The sequence below is a fragment of the Strongylocentrotus purpuratus genome, unplaced genomic scaffold (assembly GCF_000002235.5).
Source record: "Strongylocentrotus purpuratus isolate Spur 01 unplaced genomic scaffold, Spur_5.0 spur5_scaffold_16, whole genome shotgun sequence".
Taxonomy (NCBI): Eukaryota; Metazoa; Echinodermata; class Echinoidea; order Camarodonta; family Strongylocentrotidae; genus Strongylocentrotus; species Strongylocentrotus purpuratus.
In genome coordinates, this window is record NW_022145601.1 from 32,848,032 (window position 1) to 32,872,814 (window position 24,783).

General features: G+C 35.4%; 1 protein-coding gene across 7 annotated transcripts in view; it reads left to right on the forward strand.

Moving 5' to 3' along the window:
• LOC585142 (allene oxide synthase-lipoxygenase protein) overlaps positions 1–24,211 on the forward strand; it is a 42,676-nt gene extending 18,465 nt beyond the window's left edge. The window contains exons 1-13 of one of the 7 annotated variants that reach the window (XM_030987302.1): positions 10,697–11,868; positions 12,784–13,081; positions 13,574–13,618; positions 14,498–14,626; positions 15,299–15,396; positions 15,963–16,095; positions 16,646–16,741; positions 18,438–18,652; positions 19,239–19,498; positions 20,033–20,133; positions 21,238–21,411; positions 22,148–22,311; positions 23,346–24,211. In XM_030987302.1, coding sequence (XP_030843162.1) covers positions 11,669–11,868; positions 12,784–13,081; positions 13,574–13,618; positions 14,498–14,626; positions 15,299–15,396; positions 15,963–16,095; positions 16,646–16,741; positions 18,438–18,652; positions 19,239–19,498; positions 20,033–20,133; positions 21,238–21,411; positions 22,148–22,311; positions 23,346–23,460 — 2,028 coding nt within the window. In that variant the 5' untranslated portion in view covers positions 10,697–11,668 and the 3' untranslated portion in view covers positions 23,461–24,211. Of the gene's footprint in view, positions 1–147; positions 322–3,781; positions 3,946–4,468; positions 4,587–10,695; positions 11,869–12,783; positions 13,082–13,573; positions 13,619–14,497; positions 14,627–15,298; positions 15,397–15,962; positions 16,096–16,645; positions 16,742–18,437; positions 18,653–19,238; positions 19,499–20,032; positions 20,134–21,237; positions 21,412–22,147; positions 22,312–23,345 lie in introns of those variants that run through there. The other 6 variants (XM_030987309.1, XM_030987306.1, XM_030987303.1 and 3 more) reach the window with 6 other exon arrangements.
• Positions 24,212–24,783: the final 572 nt, after the last annotated feature.

Consider the following 24,783-nt stretch of genomic DNA (forward strand, 5'->3'; position numbering starts at 1 on the left):
GTTGCTAGGGAGGACAAACCTTATGGCTTGCTCTTTATAGAGTACCCATCAAGTAGTGTAGACCTTTTAGACGAGGTACTAAAGAAAGATGCATACGCATCACATTTTTATAACAACACGAAAATGACCCATTAAATCAATAAATAGGGCGTCCCCAACGATGGGAACTTTCGGACAGCGGAAGATGTTTCAGAAGTCGTGACGGGTTTCATCTTCATCTGCAGCGTCACCCATGCAGCCGTTAACTTCGGAATTTATGATCAATACGCTTTCCCGCCAAGTTACCCTCTATGGCTTCATGGGGATCCTCCCACATCAAAGGTAAGTTTGCCACCAAAGTCTGACTCTGAAGGCTCGTTCAGATATGACGAGGTAAAACAGCGTGATTTTTTTTAAAGGTGACGTAAAGTGACTATGAACATGACGGACAAAGAAAGAGAACAAAATATACAGTTCCTCATTCTACCCTCAATAATTGGTGTGGTAGACAAAGGAACATCCCTTCACTGCTATTATGTAAAAATGAGTAGAACAGGTGAATATGCATGTGACACCTGTTCTACACATTTTTACACAATATAGCAGTGAAGGGGTGTTCCTTTATCTACCTGAGGAACTGTATATTTTGTCCTCTTTCTTTGTCCGTCATATTCATAGTGAGTGTTGCATGCTTCACATTCTGGATCTTATGACACAGCGCTCAGTGGAGACGTGCAGATCGCTCGTTGCGCGTAGTTGACATTCATTAACACGTAAAATAATATTACCGCGGCAGCTCTTTGCGGCGGTTTTACTGCGCCATTTCTAAACTAGCTTTTATTCCGCGTGTGCCACGAGCGTAATCCCTGGGGATGGGGTTATACTAAGGATAAATTATTAAAAAAGGAATTTGGATTGTAGCTTCAAAAGATAATAATGACTTAAAACTAAAAGGATGAAATATAGACTTTGTTTGTAATGGTTATTTTGGATACCTTGGAACAGACTTTCATGTTCATATTACCAAAATGCAAGATTATAATTATGATAGAATATTTGATAGAGTGAAACGAAAAATGATTTCCTGGATCAAGCGAAATATAACTGTTTTGTTTGGGGAGAATAACAATTTTTAAGTCATTATTATTACCACAATTTAATCATTTGTTTATGTTAATTCCAAACCCATCTGTTGATTTAAAGGTAAAGACCAGTTATGGTCATGCGATTGCATTGTGAAAGAAACGTTGTGGAATCGATCAGAAAAGGTTGATCATCTAGCATCTAGCATCTGCAAGGTTCTGGAATCATCAAAATGATAAGAAATTTGGCCCATTCTTCGTAAAGTTACAAGCACTATACACAGAAAGATGTATATGGGACTACCCTATATCTCTCACAGTCCATGAGAGAAACAAATTTACCAAATATATGAATGAGTAGGCGGTTTCCCGGCAAATTTTGTATCATCATGTATTAGTCAAAACATATTCTTTCACATGATTGGTAATGAGAGCTTCCATTTCATTTTTTGAAATTGGGGCGTTTGCAATACTGGTCTTTACTTTTAATGACACATATAAAAATACAATTTTTAAAGTTTATATGGAAAAATAAGCCTTATAAAATAAACGGAAAACAAGTTGTCGGTTCATATTAAAAAGGTGGCGTAAAAACGATTGACATAGACTTTTTAAGTAAAGCTCTAAAGCTAACATTGGCTAGAAGAATTATTTGGAATATGTATACAAATGTTGGTCATTTAATGCAGTCATTTTTACAAAAAACATTTATGATCAGTTTTGGTGATAATTATTTTGTTAAACTATCTTATGTAACTGGCCATCCATTTTGGAAAGAAGTTTTTGGGGGCATGTCATTGTTAATTAAAGCATGTAAGAAAGTTTGGTTATCGGAATCTCTATGGATTAATAGCTCAATTCAAATTGGCAATGAGTCTATTTTTTTTAAAATCCTGGTATGAAAAGGGTATTCGATTTATTAACGATTTGATGGATAGTAATGGAAAGTTATTGTCACAGAAGAAATGTGAGGAGAAGTCTAATTTGAAGCTTAATTATGTGTGTCTCATTATTCAGTTTGTCAAGTAATAAAGTGTAGATATAATGAAATTTATAAAAACATGTCAAACAAATTTGGGAGAACCTTTGATTCCTTCCCATATTAAAGTACTTATTCATGAAAAAAAAGGATGTAGATACATTAATAACGTTCTTTTTGGAGAAACAAAATGGTTGTCTCTAATAAGTTCAATGTGGGAACGATATTTGCATTATAATTTACCAGCTGTATTGGTAAAAAAAATATAACGTTATGATATTTCAATTCACACCAGTTATTAGTCTGAAATACTTTCAGTATACTATTTTAAATAGAATTTTGTGTTTAGATAAACAACTTTTTAGGATGATAATTGTAGACTATGAAAAATGTTCATTTTGTGGAAAAGAAATAGAAGATAATATCTTCTATAGAAGATATAGAAGATAATACATTTCTGTTATGAATTTGAGATAAGTAGAAAGATTTGAAATGAAACCTCAAACTGGATTTAATAAAAGAACTCAAATTAGAATTTTGTTTACTTTACAAAATATATTTTTTGGCTTTGAAGACTAGAGAAACGATGCCCTAAATTGCATTGTTATATTATTCAACAACAGATGTTTATTTTTAAACTGAATAGTATTGTTCCGCTTTTTGATAGGTTGAAAAAGAAAGTTTTACAATATTATAAAGATGAGAAATATACTGTACGTCTATCTGGAATGGAAAGATATTTTGATTTAAAGTGGCAGCTGCTACAATTGTTGTTTGTATGGAAAGATTATTTTGAATGTGTTTAAAGGGAAAGTCCATCCCCGAAATAAGTTTGTTTCGATAGAGGCAGAATAATAAGAAAATCAGGTGAGTGAAAGTTTGAGCAAATTCTGAATGAAAATAAGAAAGTTATGAATTATTGAAGTTGTGATCAATCAAATACAAATTGGCAACTCTGTGACTTATTATACGAGCTCTCCTTCATTTGCTTTGTGCATAATAGTCCATAAAATCATGTTTTCTTCGTTATTGATGACGGAATATATATTTGTTCCTTGCAGGGGGAGTATAGAAACATATTTGCAATTATTATATTTAGGGTGCATGTATGGTTGAAATTTTTCTTGAGGGAAAATGAAAATTTTAGATTTTTTTAGTACTGAGCAAATGGAAGTTGAGCTCGCATGATACGTCATAGAGTTGCCAATTTGTGTTTGATTGATCACAACTTCAAAAATCCTAACTTCCTTATTTTAATCGGAATTTGCTCAAACTTTCACTGACTTGTTTCTCTCATTTTTCTACTCCTATTAAAACTAACTTAATTTCAGGGTGGACTTCCCCTTTAAAGGTGCACATATATTTTTATTTGTTTATTTCTGTGAATATTATTACTAAATAGCCTGTGGAGGGCTCGAGAATTGAATTTAAAAAAAATTGAGGGAGGGGATGTCCTGAATAAGTATGCCCCTACTTTTCAATCAGTCGTATTTAAAACGTTGACTAAACTAATTCAAGGAGCTCTTACACTTGTTATGACGGCACTGAGATACTAAATGAGGTTGAAATAGTCCTAAAAGTAATCTCCCGCTGATTGTTTACATTTTCATTGATCCTCAAGTAAGTTTATAACATCTATGAAATAAAATTCCTTTTCAGTAAATACGATTTCATAATTTGTGACATAAATGAATTTGTGTTAATTAAAGAATCTGCCGTCAATTATTTGACTCTTCTTCAGGAACCCTTGAGTGAACAAGAGGTGTTCTCTCAGCTTCCGACCAAACACGACATCGTTCAAATGATGACCGTCGGTAAGGTTTTAAGTGAGCGAGGTACCAAACCTCTTGGTGACTTCGAACTACAGTACATCTATCATCCTGTTGGACTAAAGGCGTTGAACAAGTAAGATACTGTAAATCTTTGTTAACTCGATATGAGGCGGTTTTCTAGTAATGACGAAAGTGCAATACACTTCACGTTTCTGTATCATATAATACAGAGCTCAGTGCATACGCATTGGACCTTTGTTGCGCGCATTTGCCGTTCACTTTACACATGAAGGAAAATCGCCACGGTTTAAAGGCTTGTTCAGATATGGAGAGGTAAACTGCGATTTTTTAATTTCTGCCCCCCCCCCTTCCCCCTTGGAAATCCTGGATCCGCCACTGGTACACATTGCGCTTTTCTAACGAATGCACTATTCATTGTAAAATTGGGACTGTCTCGTACACTACCATTACATTTCAGACGATCTGTGTTTTTGTTGTTGTTTAAAAAGGCATACAAAATCTTTGGGAAAAATATTTGTTTGAAATTGCGGAAAACGATCGGATGACTTCTTACAAAATCGTTCTTATTCAATTTTCTGTCATTAAATTTCGTAATAGTCAGCTCATGACCATCACCTTTCTTCTTAAACTTTTAGGTTCCGAAAAGACTTGGAAAGAGCGGGAGAGATCATTGATGAGAGAAACAGAACAAGAGAGACTCCATATACTTATCTCCATCCCAAACAAGTTCCCAACTCAATCAGCATTTAGAAGGAACAGAACAAGAGAGACTCCATATACGTATCTGCACCCCAAACAAGTTTTGTCTACAACCAGTTCGTCTACTTCCCAATTGGTCTATTCCCATATGGTTTACACCCAACCGGTTTACTAACACATGGCCTAATAATAATTTAGTCTACTTTTCATTCGGTCTAATGAACATTTAGGCTTATAGTCATGCCGTTTAATTCCGATTTTGTCTAATCTCTAATAAGTTTTCTATCCATATGGTCTAAAAATAAGTTAATCATAAATAATTATTCAATTCAATTCTCATTTATTTCATTCTTGGTTGAAAAATACATTGTTACAAAAAGTACAAATAATTAATGAACAAATTTAGAAAATGAAATGGGGAACTACATAAATAAAGCCCTTAGGTCTTCTACAAGCGTAGTTCCAAAAGCATTTATAGCATAATGTAAATCAAATATAACAACAACAAAACAACAAAAATACATATATAAAAATATAGAGCACAAATATTAAAAAAAAAAAAAAAAAATCATATTTGAGATAAAGAAACTGCTTCAAATTTGTTTTGAACGAAGTAATTGACTTGCATTCAGAGATCTTTGGGGATGGAGCTCCAAACCACAGGGAAGTTATTTCGTACTGATTTCATTACCTTATTTGTTTTTACTAGCCATAAGTGAAAAGAATCCTTAAAACGGGTATTGTGGTTATGTATCTGGTAATTAAGAGTGAACATCTGACATATATTAACAGGTGATTTATTTTGAAAGTAAACGAAACCAAGGAGGGCAATGGAGTAGTAGTACAAATCAAAAATATTAAAAGATTGACATTTTCTAAACAGTGGGGCAGAATAGGCACGGTAATGACATCCCAGGCGTATGCAAAGGGCTTTAAATTTTTTTTAAATCGTTTATCTAGTTTAGATCAACTATAATTACCCCCAAACAGCAACACAATAATTTAAATATGAAAGCATGAATGCATTATAAAGTAGTATTAATGCTGAAGGTGGAAGCGAGTCTTTTAATTTGTATAATATATCAGTACATGTAGATACCTTTTGAGTGACTTTATTGACATGAGTGTCCCATTGCATATTATAATAAATATAAACACCAAGAAATTTAACACTTTTAACCTTATTTAATGGAACCTCATCTATTGTTGTTGACAAAATGTCAATAAGCAAATCGATGGAATTTGACTGCCTATGAAAGAAAGTAATGTAATTTGTTTTACTAGGATTTATCAACAATTTTTTTTATTTGAACCATTTTGTTACTTTGTCTAATTCAGTATTAATATTATTTTGTAAGTTGTGAGTGTTAGGTTGGGTGTAAATTAAAGTGGTATCGTCAGCGTATATTAATGTAATTAGATTTGTCAGAAGAATGTGTAAGAGCATTAATGTAAATTAAAAACAGTAGAGGACCTAGGAAAGAACCTTGTGGTACGCCTTGTGTAATAGAGGAAGAATTTGATGAATTGTTATTATAAACTACATATTGAGATCTGTTTGAAAGATAACTTTCGAACCAAGATAGTGGTATGCCCCTAATAGTATTCTATGATCAAAAGCTTTAGAAAGGTCCATGAAAATTCCAATGGAAAAAGTATTGGTATGAATTGCTGACGAAACTTTATCCTGTAATTTTATCATAGCATGTGTAGTGGAGTGATTTTTCCTAAAGCCATATATTGTGAGACCCTGAGAATTTTGTTGTTTAAACAAAATAAATATAGTCGGTTATAGATACATTTTCTTAACAACTTTGGTATAGACGGCATAATAGATATGGACCTATAATTATCAAACTTATGAGGGTCATCTTTTTTAATACAGGGGTTATTTTAGCTATTTTTCATTTATCTGGGACTAAGCCTGTAGAAAGAGAGAGATTAAAAATAAATACTACTGGCTGTACAATATACATATTTTTTTCATTAAGTTAGTACTTAGATTATAAAATCCTACAGAACTACTGTTGTGTAGTGAATTACTAATCTTTATGCCTTAATTTTCTGTTATAGGATTAAAGAATTGTTGGATAACTGACCATTGATCTGGTTATCCGTCTACAACAGTTTATAAAATGTTGATTAAATTCAGTTGCTAAATGCTGTGGATCACAAACATCTTTTTTTTCCATTAAAGAAGTACTCAGATAAAGACTTTTTAGGCTTATTTAGTAAAATTTAAATGAGTTTATAACTGACAAAGTATGTTTAGTATTATCTTTATATGACTTTAATCTGTTAGAAAAATGCGATTTTTGTTTGCATGCTTAAACAGATTATTCAATTTATTTCTATATTGTTTGTATTTTCTTTCATTATTCAATGTATTGTTTTGGAAAAGGTGTTTATAACAACTTTCTGCATCTTAAAATACTTTTTTTTAATACTTTTTCATGCCTCTTTTGGTTTGTTTAGTTTTTGACAAAGGAAAAGTTTTGTCAAACAATTGAGTAAAACGGTTATTAAAAAGGAATATGCGTCATTAGCATTTGTATTATTATAAAGTTTATTCCACTCTTCATAAAAAAGATCATATCGAGAAAAACAATTATATTATCTGAGTATTTACGAGTAAAGCGAACTAAGCTAGGTTGATAAGTATTAGTATTAGAGCTTTTAGAGACAAGGAAAATGAGTAAGTGGTCACTAACATCTGAACATAGACTACCTGAGTCAAAATCCGAGTCAAAGACATTGGTGAATGAATTATCAATAAGTGTAGCACTGCTTGGTGTAATATGAGTTGGTTTTTTTTAATCGGGAACATCCCAAGTACAGAGTTAGGCCGAAGGAATTCATTAACAGTATCATCCTCTTTAAATAAGTAAATATTGAAATCTCCAGTTATATAAATATTCATGTGTTACTTATTTTGTTAATAAAATTGTTGTAACATTCAAGGAATATTTCACGATTTGATCCCGGCTTTCTATAAATGTCACCAACAGTAGACCTCTAACGGTTTTTATCTAAAAAGTCAATAAACAAATATATTCACATGTCAAGTTGTTTTTTTGATGATAAACGATATCTGTCCTTATAGTATACAGTATATTTTTCACAAATAGCACAACACCACCACCTCGCCTATATATCCCGTTAACATTCAAAAAATTAAAATCATCTAGATTGAAATTGATTAAGGTTGTTTCGTTAATCCAAGAAATTGCTATGAAAGAAAAGGAACGATTAATCATTTAAATAAATTGAGAAATATGTTCAAAATTCTTTGGTTGTCTTCAGGCATTAAAATAGATAAGACTTAGAGATGAATCATATGTGAATTTGCATTAAAATCTGAAAATAGATAATATGAAGACTCAGAAGAATTATATATATATATGCAAGTCAGGATCGACATCTTCTAGAGGGTTACACGTCAGTACCATGAGTACGGTTTAAGGTAGTATGACCACAAATAAAACAACAATATTACAATATAAACAAAACAAAACAACAAAACCTATATGCACCCCTGTATATGTATATGCGATTAGATGGAAGATTGGGCTGATCAAGAGAAGTCAAGTATATCACACTTTCCAACAAACTTATAAATATATACTTTTTTCAGATAATATTTTTGAAAAGTTATAAGCTAATATAAGTCATGATGGATTACCATATTCAGAATAAATGGTGAAACTATGTTTTTTCAAAAGTATTTCGGTCAAAACAACAACAATTACAATAAAAACCAAAACTATGAACTATGAAAACAAAAGAAGTACATCATCAAATGTCATCAAACCCAGGATATCTGTGCACAACAGAAACAAGGAGCAGTATGCCATACAATTGATGACACTGATCATATTAAAATAAATACATATGTAAACTGATAAGCACAAAAAGAAATTGTTTTCAATCTACGTTTACAGTTGAAAATGACGAAGTTACACTCAGACTAAGGCAAATTGTAAGTGACTCTGAAAACGTAATTTGTATCTCAACATGATGTTAGGCGATGTTGTGGGGCACCTCAAACTAATAAAGCCACGGGGCCTGACGGTTTCTGTAACAAAGTACTGAAGCTTTGAGCTGCTTTGTAGGGATCAGTTAGCAGGGGGTATTTAATGAACTTTTCAACCACTCACTGGAAAGGGGATACATCCCGACTCTTTGGAAAACATCCTTGATAAGACCAATTCCAAAAGGGAAGAAAGTGAAGGAGCTTAATGATGTTCGACCCATTTCACTCACTTGTAGTGTCATGAAATGTTTCGAAAAGATCATGATGAAGTACCTTCTTGAATACACTATCCCCTACATCGACGCCATGCAGTTTGCATACAGGTGTAAGAGAGGAGTTGATGATGCAGTATTAACATACCTACTATGCCCATTTAGACAAGGCTAATACCTATAGTGCTTTCAACACTTTTATCCCACACCTTCTGATAAACAAACTCATTGATATGGAAGTCCCACCCCAGTTTAGTCTGTGGATACAGAGGTTTTTTTAGGTGACAGACCACAGAGAGTGGTCTTATAGGTAACGCCTTATCCTGTCCAAGAATTGTGAATACACGGGCGCCCCCAGGGCTGTGTCATCTCCCCTGCGCTCTTCTCCCTCTGTCTATGTGATGTAAGAGAGTGTAGCATCATCAAATATGCGGATGATATTGTTATCACAGGTTACCTTTCTGAAGATGGTGACCCATACGTTAAGGCTATAGATGAGTTTGTGAGGTAGTGCAATGACCATTCCCTGATACTACTTCCCGTAACTAAAACAGAAGAGATCATAATCGATTTTCGTCGAAACACCTTCGATCATACCCCGATTTTGATAAATGGTTCTTCAGTAGACCAAGTTACAGAGTATAGGTATTAGGTATCATGGCAATATAAGTGAACATTCTTTATGCAAATGTAGATTAGCAATGATCACTCCCTGATACTACTTCCCGTAACTAAAACAGAAGAGATCATAACCGATTTTCGTCGATACACCTTCGATCATACCCCGATTTTGATAAATGGATCTTCTCTAGACCAAGTTACAGAGTATAGGTATTAGGTATCATGACAATATAAGTAAACATTCTTTATGCAAATGTAGATTACTCATGAGTATATAGTACACGCACGTGAGTCTACCACAGAATTAGCTGTACATTTTAAATGTATCGGTGAAGGTTCAAAATAGTATAACATAAAGGACAACCGCACAAGGTAGAGACTGAAAGAGTGAGGTATATTAAAGTAAGCTCCATAATTATTAACTTAAAGGTAGTTAGTAGGGGGATAGTGTGTATGAAAGGTGTGGAATGATCGAGAGACAGCTGGATTGGAAGAGAGAGAGGGAATGATAGAGGATCAAGACGAGAGGAGGGAAATGAGAGAGAGAGAGAGAGAGATGGGGGGGGGGGTCGGTTGAATAAAAGAATGAAGAACCAGAGTAAGTGGTTATGCGTCCACATTCAATAATATTATGAAATAGTACATCATTAACGTGTGGAAAGATATTTGTGTAATAAGTTTCTCACAGTATATACGCAATTATAACCATCTTCTTCTTCTTCTTCTTGTTCTTCCTCCGCTTTTTCGGAGATCAGCGATCCCATGGGCCGCAAGACATATAACTAAACAGGAGCACAAGGTAAACATCAAGGTAATGGACTGATAGCAGTCGATCGCGATAGGTGCATTTTATGGACAAAGAGTAAAGTAAAATGAAAAAAAAAAAGTATTTTGATATCAAATATCATGAGAGAAGAGATGCAGACAAATACGTTTTAAATAAAGAAGCCCCACATTCAGCTTATTATGAACTACAAGATTCTATAAGATTCTATATACACGAATCAATGAAAGTCTTATTATCAAAACTAATGTTCGAAACTGTGATCCTGTTGAACGGACATTACATAATAAGGACCTTAATCGTTAATTGGTACTTTTAATTCCGGGACCCTGCTTTATAAATCCAATAGATCTCGGATTATAAATCTCCTTACCATTGTCGTGATAGTTGTTTGTTTCGTGGTTGAATTGGCTACCATAACGATTTCTCCACTCATCCGTGCTGAGAGGTAATCTGCTTACAAAGACTAAGGAGCAACTTGCTTTCCTTGCTTTATACAGTCTTTAGATTTATGCCTTTACTACTAAGTAAGCTTTTTGAGCTTTGTTGATGTCCAGTGAAAGAATCCAGGAGTCATGAATTCGTCGTGCTAAACTACTCTGTAATTTTCTCGCTTGAGAGTTCAATTATGGAGTCAGTGAAGGCGATGCTACCCAAAGAGGGAAATTAGGAGAGTAAAACTCGAGAACGGATCCATTTATTTGGATTTGTTTTTAATCTTTACACGATCAATATTTCTGGACGGCGACTTTTCAGATTTACGTGCAACAATATGGTGGATTGCATTTCACATTTTTTTCGTCATCTGCTTTGAAGGACAATCACATAGTTTTCTCAAGTTTTGGGACTCCCGTTAATTTTTTAATGTGGATTCATTATTCATTGTGATCTGTTTCAGCCTCAATCGGTCCAATTTCATCAGCATTTCTGCCTCAGGAAAGGACCGTGTGAAAATTACAAGAAGGAATGCGTGTAGAAATCAAACCATGAGTTTAAAATGAAATGTTTTGAATTCTGTTCGTCTAGAAGATGCTGAATGACAATCTAAGAGAGAGAAGATATTGAAAAAACCCTTCTTGAATCAGCTACCAGCCACTGCAGTTACTGCCATTGCTGCTTTCCAGGAGGCCGCCCTGTTATCAGAGGATTGGAACCTCCTGTAGGTTTCAGAAAGCCGTAAACTGTATAGATCGAAGCATGGTTTTTACTCGCACATCACTATTTCATTGTAAATATAATTCTTAAAATACCGTTTTGCTGTTGTCAGTACCATCACCTACTGTCAAAATCCATCCTAACCCAATTTAGCGTGGAAAAGCTGCTTCAGGGATTGTCTCATCACAGGTTCAAGGTTCAAGAAGATAGAGAGAGAGAGAGGGGGAAGAGAGAAAGTAACATATCAACTTTGGGAGAGGGGATCGAGAGGCAGAAAGAGAAGTAGTAAGAAGAAAGAATTGCTTGAACTTGAGGGGTAAAACAGTCCGAAATGGGGGTACTGTTGAGTTCCCAGAAACACCGTTTTCATTACTTTGACGTCACAGTCGATACTGGTGATCGCAAGGGATCTGGTACGGATTCTCACATCTACATCGCACTACATGACGTCGATGAAAACAGGTCAATCGACATCGAACTCAATCACACACTCCAGGACAACTTTCAACGGGGTTCAACAGATCACTTTCGGTAAGTTTCATACTAATTTGCATTTCCTCCATGTTGCTTTGTCCAGTAAATTATTTATGTGCATAGTTATCCATTGCAAAAATATTTTAATTCACACCTTAGGCACAGTCTCGAAAAGTTAAAATTTATTTGAACTTTTGCAGTGACCCAAATTCCATTCGATTTCTTGACCTTTAAATGTACTGAACAGTGACCTTCTGATGTTTGTATAACTTGTATTTTTTTTTTTTTACCTTTGTATCATTTTTTATATACATATATGTTTTTTATTGAATGGAATGAATAAATCTTGAATCTTGAAACCTTAGACAGCTTCTTCTTCTTCTTGGCTTGGCTTCCTCCAGTTTGGAGAACTGCAGTTGGTGCAGGTGTTGGTAGTACTATAAACAAGATAGGCAGTTAGCTAGAACATCGATCAGTCCAGCTAGGTTATATATTGAGGATCGCACGATGACAACACATATTAGAAATCAAATATATCTATAAAAACAAAAATTAGAACGACAACTTCAAGGTTTCTTGTTGTTGTCGTTCTTGCTGGGTTTTTTTTTTCTATCGTTGTTATCGTTGTTGTTGTTGATGACAACTTCATGATACATTGTTGTCAGTCAGTCAGTCAGTCTGACCCGTCAATAAATGATATAGAAGCCTCGCTAAAGATGATGGGTTGGACATTCCCCATTTTATATTTTTCATCGACAGATGTTGATGCTTCTTTTTATCGAGCCTGATCGGCACCCCCTCCCCCTCGCATGGCGTAATTGACCCATTGATTATGGGCTAATTTTTCTATGAATCAATTTCGATATCCCACCCAATCCCATGGTCTAGCCATGTCATATCATCAAATTAGTATGTAACTCTAAGTTTCGATCAAAGTTTTGATGACCTTATGATAATATTGATATTCCCTAGGATATCTTCTGGAGTCAAATCGCTTGCCGATCTCAAATTCATCGAGATTTGGCGCGACACCACCGGGCTCTTCGATGACTGGTGCTGCGAAATCATCACCGTGGTGGACCTCAGGACCAAGAAAAAATACATCTTCCCCGTTCATCGATGGATCCTGCCTCATAAAATCTTCCATCTTCAGCAGTACGACATGGTTCTACCACAGGACGATGAGAAAGCCGCTCAGCGTAGGGACGAGTTGGAAATCAGGAAGCGACTTTATCAGCTTGCTTATGTTGGAGACCTTCAAATACCAAGGGTAAGGTTTCATGGAAAACTTTGGAACTAATAGATGTCACGTAATTATATGTTTGATCTCATTTTAATTATTGTTATTATTTATGCATGATTTATTGAATAAAGAACAGATTTATAATTTGTGTGTTTATTATAAGTTATTGTTAGTAATTTTTTAATTAGACAATGGTGCGCTTAGAAACACCAGTATTAGGCGCCTAATAAATATTAAAGTATTAATGACTGCTTTGAGAGAAATAGTTGTTTTTATACGCTCAAGGGAAGGTTAGAATTGTGCTATTGCCGAGGGCAATAGCCCAATTGTAACCAATGGGTTTGTATAGACTAAGTGGATCGTTTTGTATTATACATGTATGTAGTTCAATATAACGATTTGTTTTCAATCTGGTGTAGATCAGTTTTGAGCATAGTAAGGGAAGAACGTTCCTGTTTACACGCTGATTCAATGTACTTCTGTCTCATGCAATTGTTCCATCTCTCTTATCCCATTTAGATTAAAGACTTTCCGAGTGACGAGGCTTTCTCTGAAGATTACAAGGTATGTAACATTCCGAATGAAAAGTCATCTGATTTCATGAGCTTCAAAGGAGACAGAATGTGCGTACTGATAGGTTGGGGGTGGGGGGGGGGGGACAGTTGACCCCCCATATACAATTCAAACGTGATTTATTTCTTATTCGATACCAGTGACTTACAAATGTTGCTGAAATGACATGATTTTTTGGGTTTTCTCTCTTATTTTTGCCCGTTATGCCAGAGGCGACACTCCCGGTGGGGGGGGGGGGGGGGGGGGGGGGGGGGCACTGTGCCATGTTTTTTTTTTTTTACATAGGACAAATATTGATACCATCCCGGGTAGTGTAATCACAATAGTGACGATGTGGGACATATACCGATGTCTAACAAATATATTTTGTCGTTTTTCCCTTTGTAATTGCCCCTTTTTTTTATTCCAGAAAGTGCCTTTTTTAGTTGGTGCGCCCTCCCTATTTTGGAAGACGCTCCGCCGCCCCTGCATTATGCCACTTGATGGTTCTGATCCCCGCCGGTTTCCCCCTTGTCCAGATGAATCGAAAAACTATTTGTATAAGAAAGAAATTACTACATTGATATCTGCTTATGACAACGAAAGTTATAACTCTCCTTGGCCCTTTTTGCCTCCTCAAATAAGCCTTGATTCTTTCATTTTAATGTACCTTGACCTAAGGTTTTTTTTATTTCTACTTAACGCCCTCTATGTTTGGATCTTTGTTTAAGGTGAAAATAAATGGGAAGAGGATGTAAAGTTTCAGACTATTAAGGAAAAACTCGTCTTATGAAGAAACGATACTAATAAGCAAGTGATCATTTGTTTGTGTTTGATAGTAATGATTTGCATATATCTGTCACTGTTCCATGTTTTCCCTTACAAAATAAGTGGGACATTCGAAGCATCGCTCTCAAAGTCGGGATCGCAGCAAAAATCCGAGAATTCACGACCGAACGATTTCAATCCTTGGACGACGTGGAGGACCTCTATTATCCACCGATTCTTCCTAAACCATGGGTGAGTCTGGCAGTGATCAACTTTGTAAGGCGTAGCATGGGGCCAGTTGTAGGAGGAGCATTTGATCGTGCACGAGATTGGGGGAATAATATACAGCGGGATGGATATAAAAATTGAAGGAAAAACATCAGATCAAATTAAATCAAAGCGAATCGATCGTAAGGGGTGCATGGCAAGGATCGCGGTAAAAAAAAAAAAAAAAAAAAAAAAAAAAAAAGGGGGGGGGGGGGCTTGAGGTACAGCCCTAACGTTTTGTTTAGTAGACAAGTGCTATACCACGGCATTACGCTCTATCATTTGCACGATGACCCCCACCACTTCGAAAAACGTTCTGCGACTCCTGCAGGTGATGGTTAATTATATTAATTATTCACCCTTTCGTTTATTCTTTCTTTACCTCTATTTCTTATTCATATCTATTTTTTTTTGCCATTTGAATTAAAAGAGTTAGGCCCCTTAGCTACGTCACTTACTACAAGTGATTAATCCATCAACCGGTCTGCCAGGGATCGGGACCCCATACGCAATCAAACGTGAACCATTCCTTTTCAACTATCTGACAACGCTGACCATTTTTTCTTTGATACATAAACTATTCGCCTTTTATTTCATATCTCCCTCTTCCTCCTCCGTTTCTCTATTTCTCTCTTCCTTTCAAACATTAACATACAGGCGGTTAACAATTGGAGGTGTGACAAAGAGTTCGGGTATAACCGAATGAATGGATGCAACCCGAGTCATATCCGACTTTGCAGCCAAATACCAAATAGGTATGTCAATTTAGATGTTCGGAAATAATAATAACAATACTAATCCGCGTTCATTCAGCGCTTGATACATCGACGATGTCTATCAGCGCTTTACCGATATATGTTATCGATATAAAGCACTTCTCCACCAAACGGCAGTGATGTAACAATGTAATGTAACTCATTTGTAAGTCCATTCTTAGTTCCGTAAATAATAACATTATTATGTTGTTATTGTTTATTTGTTTGGGGTAATAATAACATGAAAAGAAAAACATACGGGAGAGGGAGAAAGAGACAGCGAGACAGAGAGAGAAAGAGTGTGTGGGTGGGTGTGCGCGCGCTCGTGTGTGCGTGTAAGAGACGAGGAATTAATGGAGGGAGAGAGAGAGAATGTGAGAGAGAGAGAGAGAGAGAGAGTCAGATGGAGAGGGGCGGGGGGGGGGGGGAGAAATACAGATTTTAACGCCACTTGTTTAGTATTATTATGTAGATATTCTTGTAATCTTTAAGAATAATATAAACCGAAACAGGAACCAGAATAAATATAAATTAAAATTCTCTCGGATTTCTTGATTTTTGTTTAGCTTTGCAGTCAGTGAAGACGATCTAAAGCCAATACTTGAAGGTCTGACTATCGAGGAAACGATAGACAGAAAACGACTTTTTATCATCAATTTCGAGTTCTTACGTGATTTACCTTGCCAGGAAGGAGCAAAAGTAAGTAGAGGATTGATTTAACAACTTTAAATAAAAAATAAAAAATATATTATTGTGTAAAATAGAAAATATGCATAAACTTTTTACACAAGATGTATAGGTGAAATAGTGACTTCTAACTTGTATTGAAAGTGAACAGAATTATTCGAATATACAATATTTATGTCGTCACTTTTCTAGATAGCTGATAAAAGTTAGTCAGTTTCCTTGCTTACTTAAGTTGTCTGAATATAATTGTTATTGTTGTTAAATTAAGTAAATAAGTGGGTGTGCTTGAATTTCTTTGATGGAAGCTGATCTTTCAGTTTTCTTCTCTTCATTCAACTATTATTCAAATTTCTTTCATTACTTCTTTGTTTAAAATTATATTGCAAGGGATGAAATTCGATGTAAAGTCCATCGTTAACACAGTTTTAGTGGGTAAAACAAAATATATAGCATCGTCAACTTTTTGAGATAAACGCCAAAAATTGATGATTAAGCTGTCATGTATTTCTTTGCAAACCAATGTACAAGTAACCTGTGCATTGCCTTACTTTTATTTCCACAGATGTGTGCGCCGAAAGCTTTATTTTTCGTGAACAACGAGAAATATCTTATTCCAGTCGCCATTCAACTCTTCCCAGATCCAGCAGATGATAATCCAGTAAAGACTCACTTTTAAATTTATTTTTTAGAGCATAACGGGAAAATCCAAATTTAATAGGCAACTATGCTATAATGCAAAAAGATCAGAAAGGCAGAATGGTGGAAGTTTGAATTAATTCAGATAAAATATAACAATGTTTTGAATTGTTAAAAGTTGTAATCGCTAAACTTATGGGCATTTCAAATTTGCTAAATTGTTAATGTCACTGTTACGTAATGGCGGACAAGATTTTTTCCCAAGACAATAAATGGCTAAAATTTCAATTTTTCTAAATTTATGACTCGGGAGGGTCTTTTTTTATAGAAAAAGTATATCATTACTGGCCATAACATATTTTGAGTAAAGCCCGGAAAAAGCACTTGGGGGGAAAAGAGAATGGACTGATATTTTTGTACGAAACAAACGGGAGAATTGTCCTAGATTTCGTTTTAATCCACTGACCAAATTGCCAAGTTGAGGATCGCATTGGTTAAAGATACTATGTCCCATTTGCAGGCCCCAAAAATGAAAAAGTTAAATTCTAACGGCATTTGAAAGATATAACTTATTTAGAGCTTCCCTAAAAAAGGTGGGACTCGAAAATGTCCTCAAGTGGGAAAATAACAACTATTAGTTGTCAAATCGACTTAGGAGCTATAGAGCCAATAAGTAATAGTCTTGATTTTCAGACGATTGTACCGAATGGTCATACGTTTTATGCTGCGCAAAGATTCAATCAGTTATATTTTTGCCATCACAAGAAGTGGGTTATTGATGTAGACAAATGCTCATGTACCTTTTACAGCTCATTTTATATATGTTATTACCAAAGAAGAAAAAAGCCAGTCAGTCACTCAATAGTGTCTGACCGTGAAGTCTAGCAAGTAAACGGGTTTCTTTGCATAATTTGAACATTAGGACACTGCTAACGTTTAAATTCAACAGATAGGACATACATGACATATTCATAATTCCTGCAAAGTTCTACATAATTTAAGGTTGGCTGCAAAAGGGACATAGTACCTTTAAGAGATCTCATATTTCAAATTTTAATTCACGTACATCTTTTTTTGGTCCGATTTATTTCAAAGGGTTGGATTGTCCTTTGAAATAACTTTTGCCACATGAATTTTTGTTTGGTAACCTATTCAATAACAACAAAAACAATAACAACGGACAAAAACAAAAACCGCAAAGACAGCCATTAACAAAAAAGACACTACAAATGACATTGTACTTATAATTTGTGAAGAGGTATTATAACTTCATGAACCTGCTTCTGTGCTATTTATGTATGCGTTGCTTTAATTTAGAACAGGATAGATTAAAATCTTGATATTCTGCTTCATATGATCCCTTTTGGTTCGTTTGGTTAGGTTTAGCGTTAGGAATAATGTTTTGCCAATCAAGATGCGACATTTAAATTTCGTTTAGGACACGGATTGCTGCCTTAACATACTTTGTGGAACAATTGTTTGGAGTGATGTTTTGGTAGTTGTGGCAGGAAACCAACCAGAGATTGAAACTTATCCTTTGTAAATAACATCGTTTCTGTGCTGATCGCCATCTTCCGTTTTATGTAACCTATCGCTTGTTGACAGCTATAAACAAACACAAATGTTAACTCGGCGTTAAACTAAGTGACTTAGTATCCTTCTGGCTCTCGACAGGTTACGACATAATCTAAAACATTGCTTGCTTTTTATAATATCAGGTTTTCTACCCTTCTGATCCGGAATACACATGGCTTCTTGCAAAAATGTATTTCTGCAACGCCGACGCGAGTGTGCATCAGGCAGCGTCACATTTTGGAATGACGCATGTCGTAATGGAGTCCGCTGCCATAGCAACGCATCATTGTTTGTCGCCATCTCATCCTATATTTCGTCTTCTGGCTCCTCACTTTCTCAACATCATCGCAATCAACAAGTAAGATGTAGCTAAACACATTTTTAAAACCCGTTTTTACAATCATCCAGGCATGAAGTCTTTCGTCTACGGCTGATTTTGAACGAAACGGAGTTAGGTCTTTTGTTAATTCCGTTTGTTGCTACGGCAGGCAGCCAGTGAAAACGAATTCGTTTAATAAAATTATGGAAATGCAAGCACTACTTTAAACAAAGAGAACTTTGTTATTCCTAGTTAACTTTTCCTGACTGAGGTGTCATATGAAAGGGCAGAAACTCAACTTTCTAGAAATGTGATTTTCTCTTTGAAGTTCAGATACCGTCTGCCAAATGACTTTTTGGTGTCCTCTCTTTAAATTAATTTCAATCACTCATGCGTGAAATATGCATTATATGAGTTGCATCAAAATAATGGAAGAAGAGGATCTAAGCTTTCCAAATATGTATCATTTATTAATTATAATTGTGATTAGGTTATGATAAATCATCGATAATTCTCGGTTTTGTTTTTTCTGGGACGCACTGTATATAAATGTGAGCCAATAAAAAGGAAACATATTTTCAAGCCCATATCTATCTCCCTCTCTCCCTTCCTCTTCTTATTACAGCAAAGGTCTAGACCTCCTCATGGGTAAGGGTAGCATATCGGACACACTAATGGTTACAGGGAGTGTAGGAGTATCTGAAATCATCAACCGAACCTGGAAAGAATGGCGTCTTGACCAGCAAGGTTCGTTCTTAAAAGACTTGGAGGATAGGGGTGTGGATGACCCGGATGTGCTTCCTAATTATCACTACCGGGACGACGCCCTTCTCATCCACAATGCCATTCGAGAGTATGCGAGGACAATCATCGAGTGTTTCTATGGTGAGATTTGAATACGATCAAAACAACATGAAACAGAAACAAACGCCACCTTTTAAGGCTTTTAGGATATTTTGCCAGTCGGAAGTAAGTGTATACATTATATTGGGTTCACTCTCTGTTGTCCGTTGCCCACCATTCCTTGTTAACCCATAATCAACTCAATATTGATCGTTATCATTTTAAAATATCTATGTGTTGTACATTCTGACTATTATAATATCAAGTTTATGAAAACGCATCTATTCATATTGATCAAGCGATCCAAACTCAAACTCTAGTGCAACTGAAATACTCTGAAACCGTCTGACACAAATTCTTTGTGAAGAATTATTTTTGGGAAAATTGTATTAAAATGCTAAATGCTAAAATAATGGTAGAGGCACACCAAAACCAAAAGGAAATGTATGCCCCAATTTCAGTGTCTTATAAACTTGGTACATAAGGGGAATGATAAATCTAATCGCAAATTGAATCTTTCTTTTGGGCTATCCAGTTTAAAGTAGAGGTTGAATGGGTTTGTTTATATGACTATAGATTCACCGGCTAAGATCGAGGGAGACCATGAGCTTCAAGAATGGGGAAGATTTCTTTCTGGTACGAGCTCAAAGATGGGAGAAATCACCGTTAAAATGAAGGTAAGAACAAGTTTCATTTCATTGTTTGACTAGACTGTGTTAAAAAGCCTCCATATTGATGGATTCTTGGCCCCGTATTATCCTTAAACCGATCGCAAGTTAACAGTCTCCTATCTCTTATGTACATAGTTGCGAATGCGACTGATATCAATCGCAAATAAGGCACGATTAATATCAACTCTTTATAGACGGGTCCTGGTACGATTCCTTGAAATTTCTGCAGTCCAAGGCAACACTTACCTTTAAAATCCGTTGAAAACTGCTTCCAAAGTCTGGAGAAATATTGAAAGATACCGCATAATCTTCGGTGAATAAAGAATAGTTAAATAAATGTGTAATAAATGTGAAAGAGGTGATAATAATTATGACATATATACTGCTGCTTTTCCTCATGCTAGTTTCTCATGAAATCTAATTATTTATTAGGAGAAGTAAAAGACCTGTTCCACTTTACTTTTGTCATAAGACTAACCATCGAGAATGAATAGTATACCATAATATTTCAATGCACCATATATTTGAATATGAATTCAAATTTGTAAACGTTTAACTAGCAACAAGTTATTACATTTGCCTATTATAAATCATTATATCTCTATAGTCAGAATGCAAGTTGTATACATTAGTTGTTGCTAGCACTATGAACATGACGGAAAAAGAAAGAGGACAAAATATACAGTTCCCCATTCTACCCTCAACATTTGCTGTGGTAGACAAAGGAACATCCCTTCACTGCTATTATGTACAAATGTGTAGAACAGGTGAATATGCATGTGACACCTGTTCTACACATTTTTACATAATACCAATTAAGGGATGTTCCTATGTCTACCACAGCAATTGTTGAGGGTACAATGAGGAACTGTATATTTTGTCCTCTTTCTTTGTTCGTCATATTCATAGTGTAGGTAGGACAAACATTATGTCTTGCATGCTCTACCCATCAAGTAGTCTAGACCTAATCAATTTTCATTCTGACTACTCGAATACCATTATTCATAAGAGGTAAATGAAATATTTAATAGATGAGGCACTGAAAAAAGACGCATACGCAGTTTTACATTTTATAACAACACGAAAATGACCCATTAAATCAATAAATAGGGCGTCCCCAACGATGGGAACTTTCGATCAGCGGAAGATGTTTCAGAAGTCGTGACGGGTTTCATCTTCATCTGCAGCGTCACCCACGCAGCCGTTAACTTCGGAATATATGATCAATACGCTTTCCCGCCAAGTTATCCTGGCTGGCTTCATGGGGATCCTCCCACGTCAAAGGTAAGTTGAACACCAAAGTCTGACTCTAAAGGCTAGTTCGGATATGACGCAGCAAAATAACGTGATTTTTTTTTCCTCAAAGTGACGTAAAGTATTGCATGCTTTAAATTTCTGGATCTCATGACACAGAGCTCAGTGGAGACGCCCAAAGTCGTTCGTTGCGCGCAGCTGCCATTCATTGTGATGTTAAAAAAACTCGGCAGCTTTTTGCGGTGATTTTACCGCGCCATATTTGAACAAGCCTTTACTGCATGTTGTACCACTGGCGTTATCTCTTGGGATGGGGTTGTAGGGGATGTCCTGAATAAGTCAGGCGACTCTTTATATACTAGTTATGAAAGTGAAATTTCCTCTTTACTTGAAAACTGCATTGGAATACTTAATTAGGATGAGATAGTCCTTAATGAATCTATCGCCTGTATTGTTTAGTCTTTTTCTATCTTATAACAACTCTAAATAGTGACATTCTTGGCGACAAATGACACTCTACTACCACGACCGAGTTAATTTGGCAAAAGAGAAAGAATTCTATATTCACAGTATATTGTGGAACATAGGAAGCGATATACAGCTATATGTCATATTGTAACGCCGCAAACTGTTTTTCATCGATCTTTAAGTAAGTTTTTAAATTCTATGAAATCAAATTCATACTTACTTTACGATTTCATACCTTCTGACTTTAATGATTCTGTAAATTGACGAATCTGCCGTCAATTATTTGACTCTTTTTCAGGAACCCGTGAGTGAACAAGACGTGTTCTCTCAGCTCCCAACCAAACAAGACATTGTTCACTGGATGACCGTCGCTAAGGTTTTAAGTGAGCGAGGTACCAAACCTCTAGGTGACTTCGAACTACAGTACATCTACCATCCTGTTGGACTAGAGGCGTTGAACAAGTAAGAAACTGTCAATCTTGCTTAAACTCGTTGGCCTCATCTAATTCAAGGAGGTTTTTAGTAATGACGAAAGTGCAATACACTTCACGATTCTGTATCATAAATATTACAAAGAGCTCAGTGAGTACCCTGTATGAATATCAGAAATAAATAAATAAATAAAATGTCACAAACAGTAAACTACGTCGACGTCTGCCACAAACACAGTGTTCGTGTATAATCCACTCCAGGGGGGTGTTTCAGAAAGATCCTAAGTCGAACTTAACTCTAAGTTGGACTTAAAAATTATGGAGAGCCATTTGTAGGCTTAAAATTAAATATTCCAAAAGCAAAAACTGAAGTATTTTAGACTTTTCATAAATTCCACATCAAGAACATGAAATCTCCTTGATAATAGAAAATATTAATGATTTAAACCAACATTTTATGCCTTATGAAATAACTTTTACAAAATATTTTCAATGATGAAAACGGCTTTCCATAATAGTCCAACTTAGAGATAAATTCAACTTAGGATCTTTGTGAAACACCCCCCAGACCTTGTAGCAGTTCAGGATTTCGATCCATGGCGCAATAAAATTATTAAGGCCCGTTCAAATATTTCACAAGCAATTCTAAACAAAAATCCCTCTATCCCCGGTTATATGTGCTTTTAAATGTGTTATTAACAAATTAGACAAATTGGTGGTACACTGATACAATGAACATAATTATGAACGCCTCACAAATACCGTCTTTGTGAGACGTTCATACCTTACATTGCGCTTTTTTAAAGGATGCACTCTCTAACACATGGTTTGACACAGCCACAAAGCACGCTCCATTGTAAAAGGACTGTCTCCTTCACTAATATTAAATTTCAGATGATCTCTATTTTTTGTATGTCAAAGGGCATACAAAATCATCAGATTTTGTTTGTTGAACTGCTAAAAACGAATCGATGACCTTTTACAAAAACGTTCTTATTCCATTTCCTGTCATTACATTTGGTAATAGTCAGCTTATAATCATCTCCTTTCTATTTAAACTTTTAGGTTCCGAAAAGACTTGGAGAGAGCAGGAGATATTATTGATGAGAGGAACAGAACAAGAGAGACTCCATATACTTATCTCCATCCCAAACAAGTTCCCAACTCAATCAGCATTTAGAATGAACAGAACAAGAGAGACTCCATATACTTATCTGCATCCCGAACAAGTTCCCAACTCAATCAGCATTTAGGCGAGGCATTCTGGTTTAACTCCATACACTTATCTCCATCCCAAACAAGTTCCCAACTCAATCAGCATTTAGGCGAGGCATTCTGGTTTATAGCCGTTTCGTCTACAACCAGTTCGTCTACTTCCCAATTGGTCTATTCCCATATGGTCTACACCCAGCCGGTTTACTACCCATATAGTTTAATAATCATTATGATACATTAATGATTTTTGTTAAAAGCATTGTATAGATATTCTCAGATTCTTCTTTATTCAATTTCAAAACTGTAATATCAAATAACAAGAATGTAAGGTGGGTCAACAAAAAGAAGGAGAAGGGGGTGACAACCCAAGAGTTCAGTTTTATATCGCCTTACAACAAGATGACATGGGTAAAATTCTCGCGGAAGGGATTCGTCTCCCACGATTGGGACAGGGGAAGATTGTATTGAATACTTGATAACTTATGATTTGTTATTCTTGATATTGATATCAACAACAATTTGTTGGTCTTGTATTATGCCGATAAAATCACTCAGAACCGATTTTCTTTTTTTTTTTAATAAAAAAGGACTCCCCCCAAAAAAACAACAACAACAACAACAACAACAACAACGATGACCCACTAACTTGTTTTGCTTTGTCATAGAATTCCAGAGATTATGCCTGATAATAAAGACTCTGATTTTTTACAACGATACAACTTTAAATGGCAATAGTGTGATGGTTTCCAATGTTTGTTTATATAAATCTATATTTGTTTTTGACTTCTTGGTAAAGTTTTATGATAGGGGTCAATAAAGATAATACAGATAATTTAGTTACATCAAGATCTGTTCAATTCAACGGATAATCTGTATTTTCCAGCAGCTTTGTGCTGTTTGTGATTCAATTATCACCGACAAATTATTGTGTTATATCTAGTTCACTCATTTATTTATACTTCATGGACAAAATAAGATGTATAATTTCATATGTTTTCAATTAATTTCGTCCATGAACTATGTAATCATGAACATCTCACACCCTAACCCTAACCCTAAATTCAAAACAACATAACTAATTGGACTTATGACTAATGATTAACCCTCTTGTTCAATGGTTAACAGGACATGCAAATGTCCTGCCAATGACCATGTCTAATTTAAAGGTATTACAAAGTTTTGGTATGGGGTCATGAATTTGGTTCAAATTAACATATTGGAAGCATATGCGTTCCTACAATATTCATTGATCGTTGTCCCGGTTGAAATCGAGTCTAAAGTTATGAAA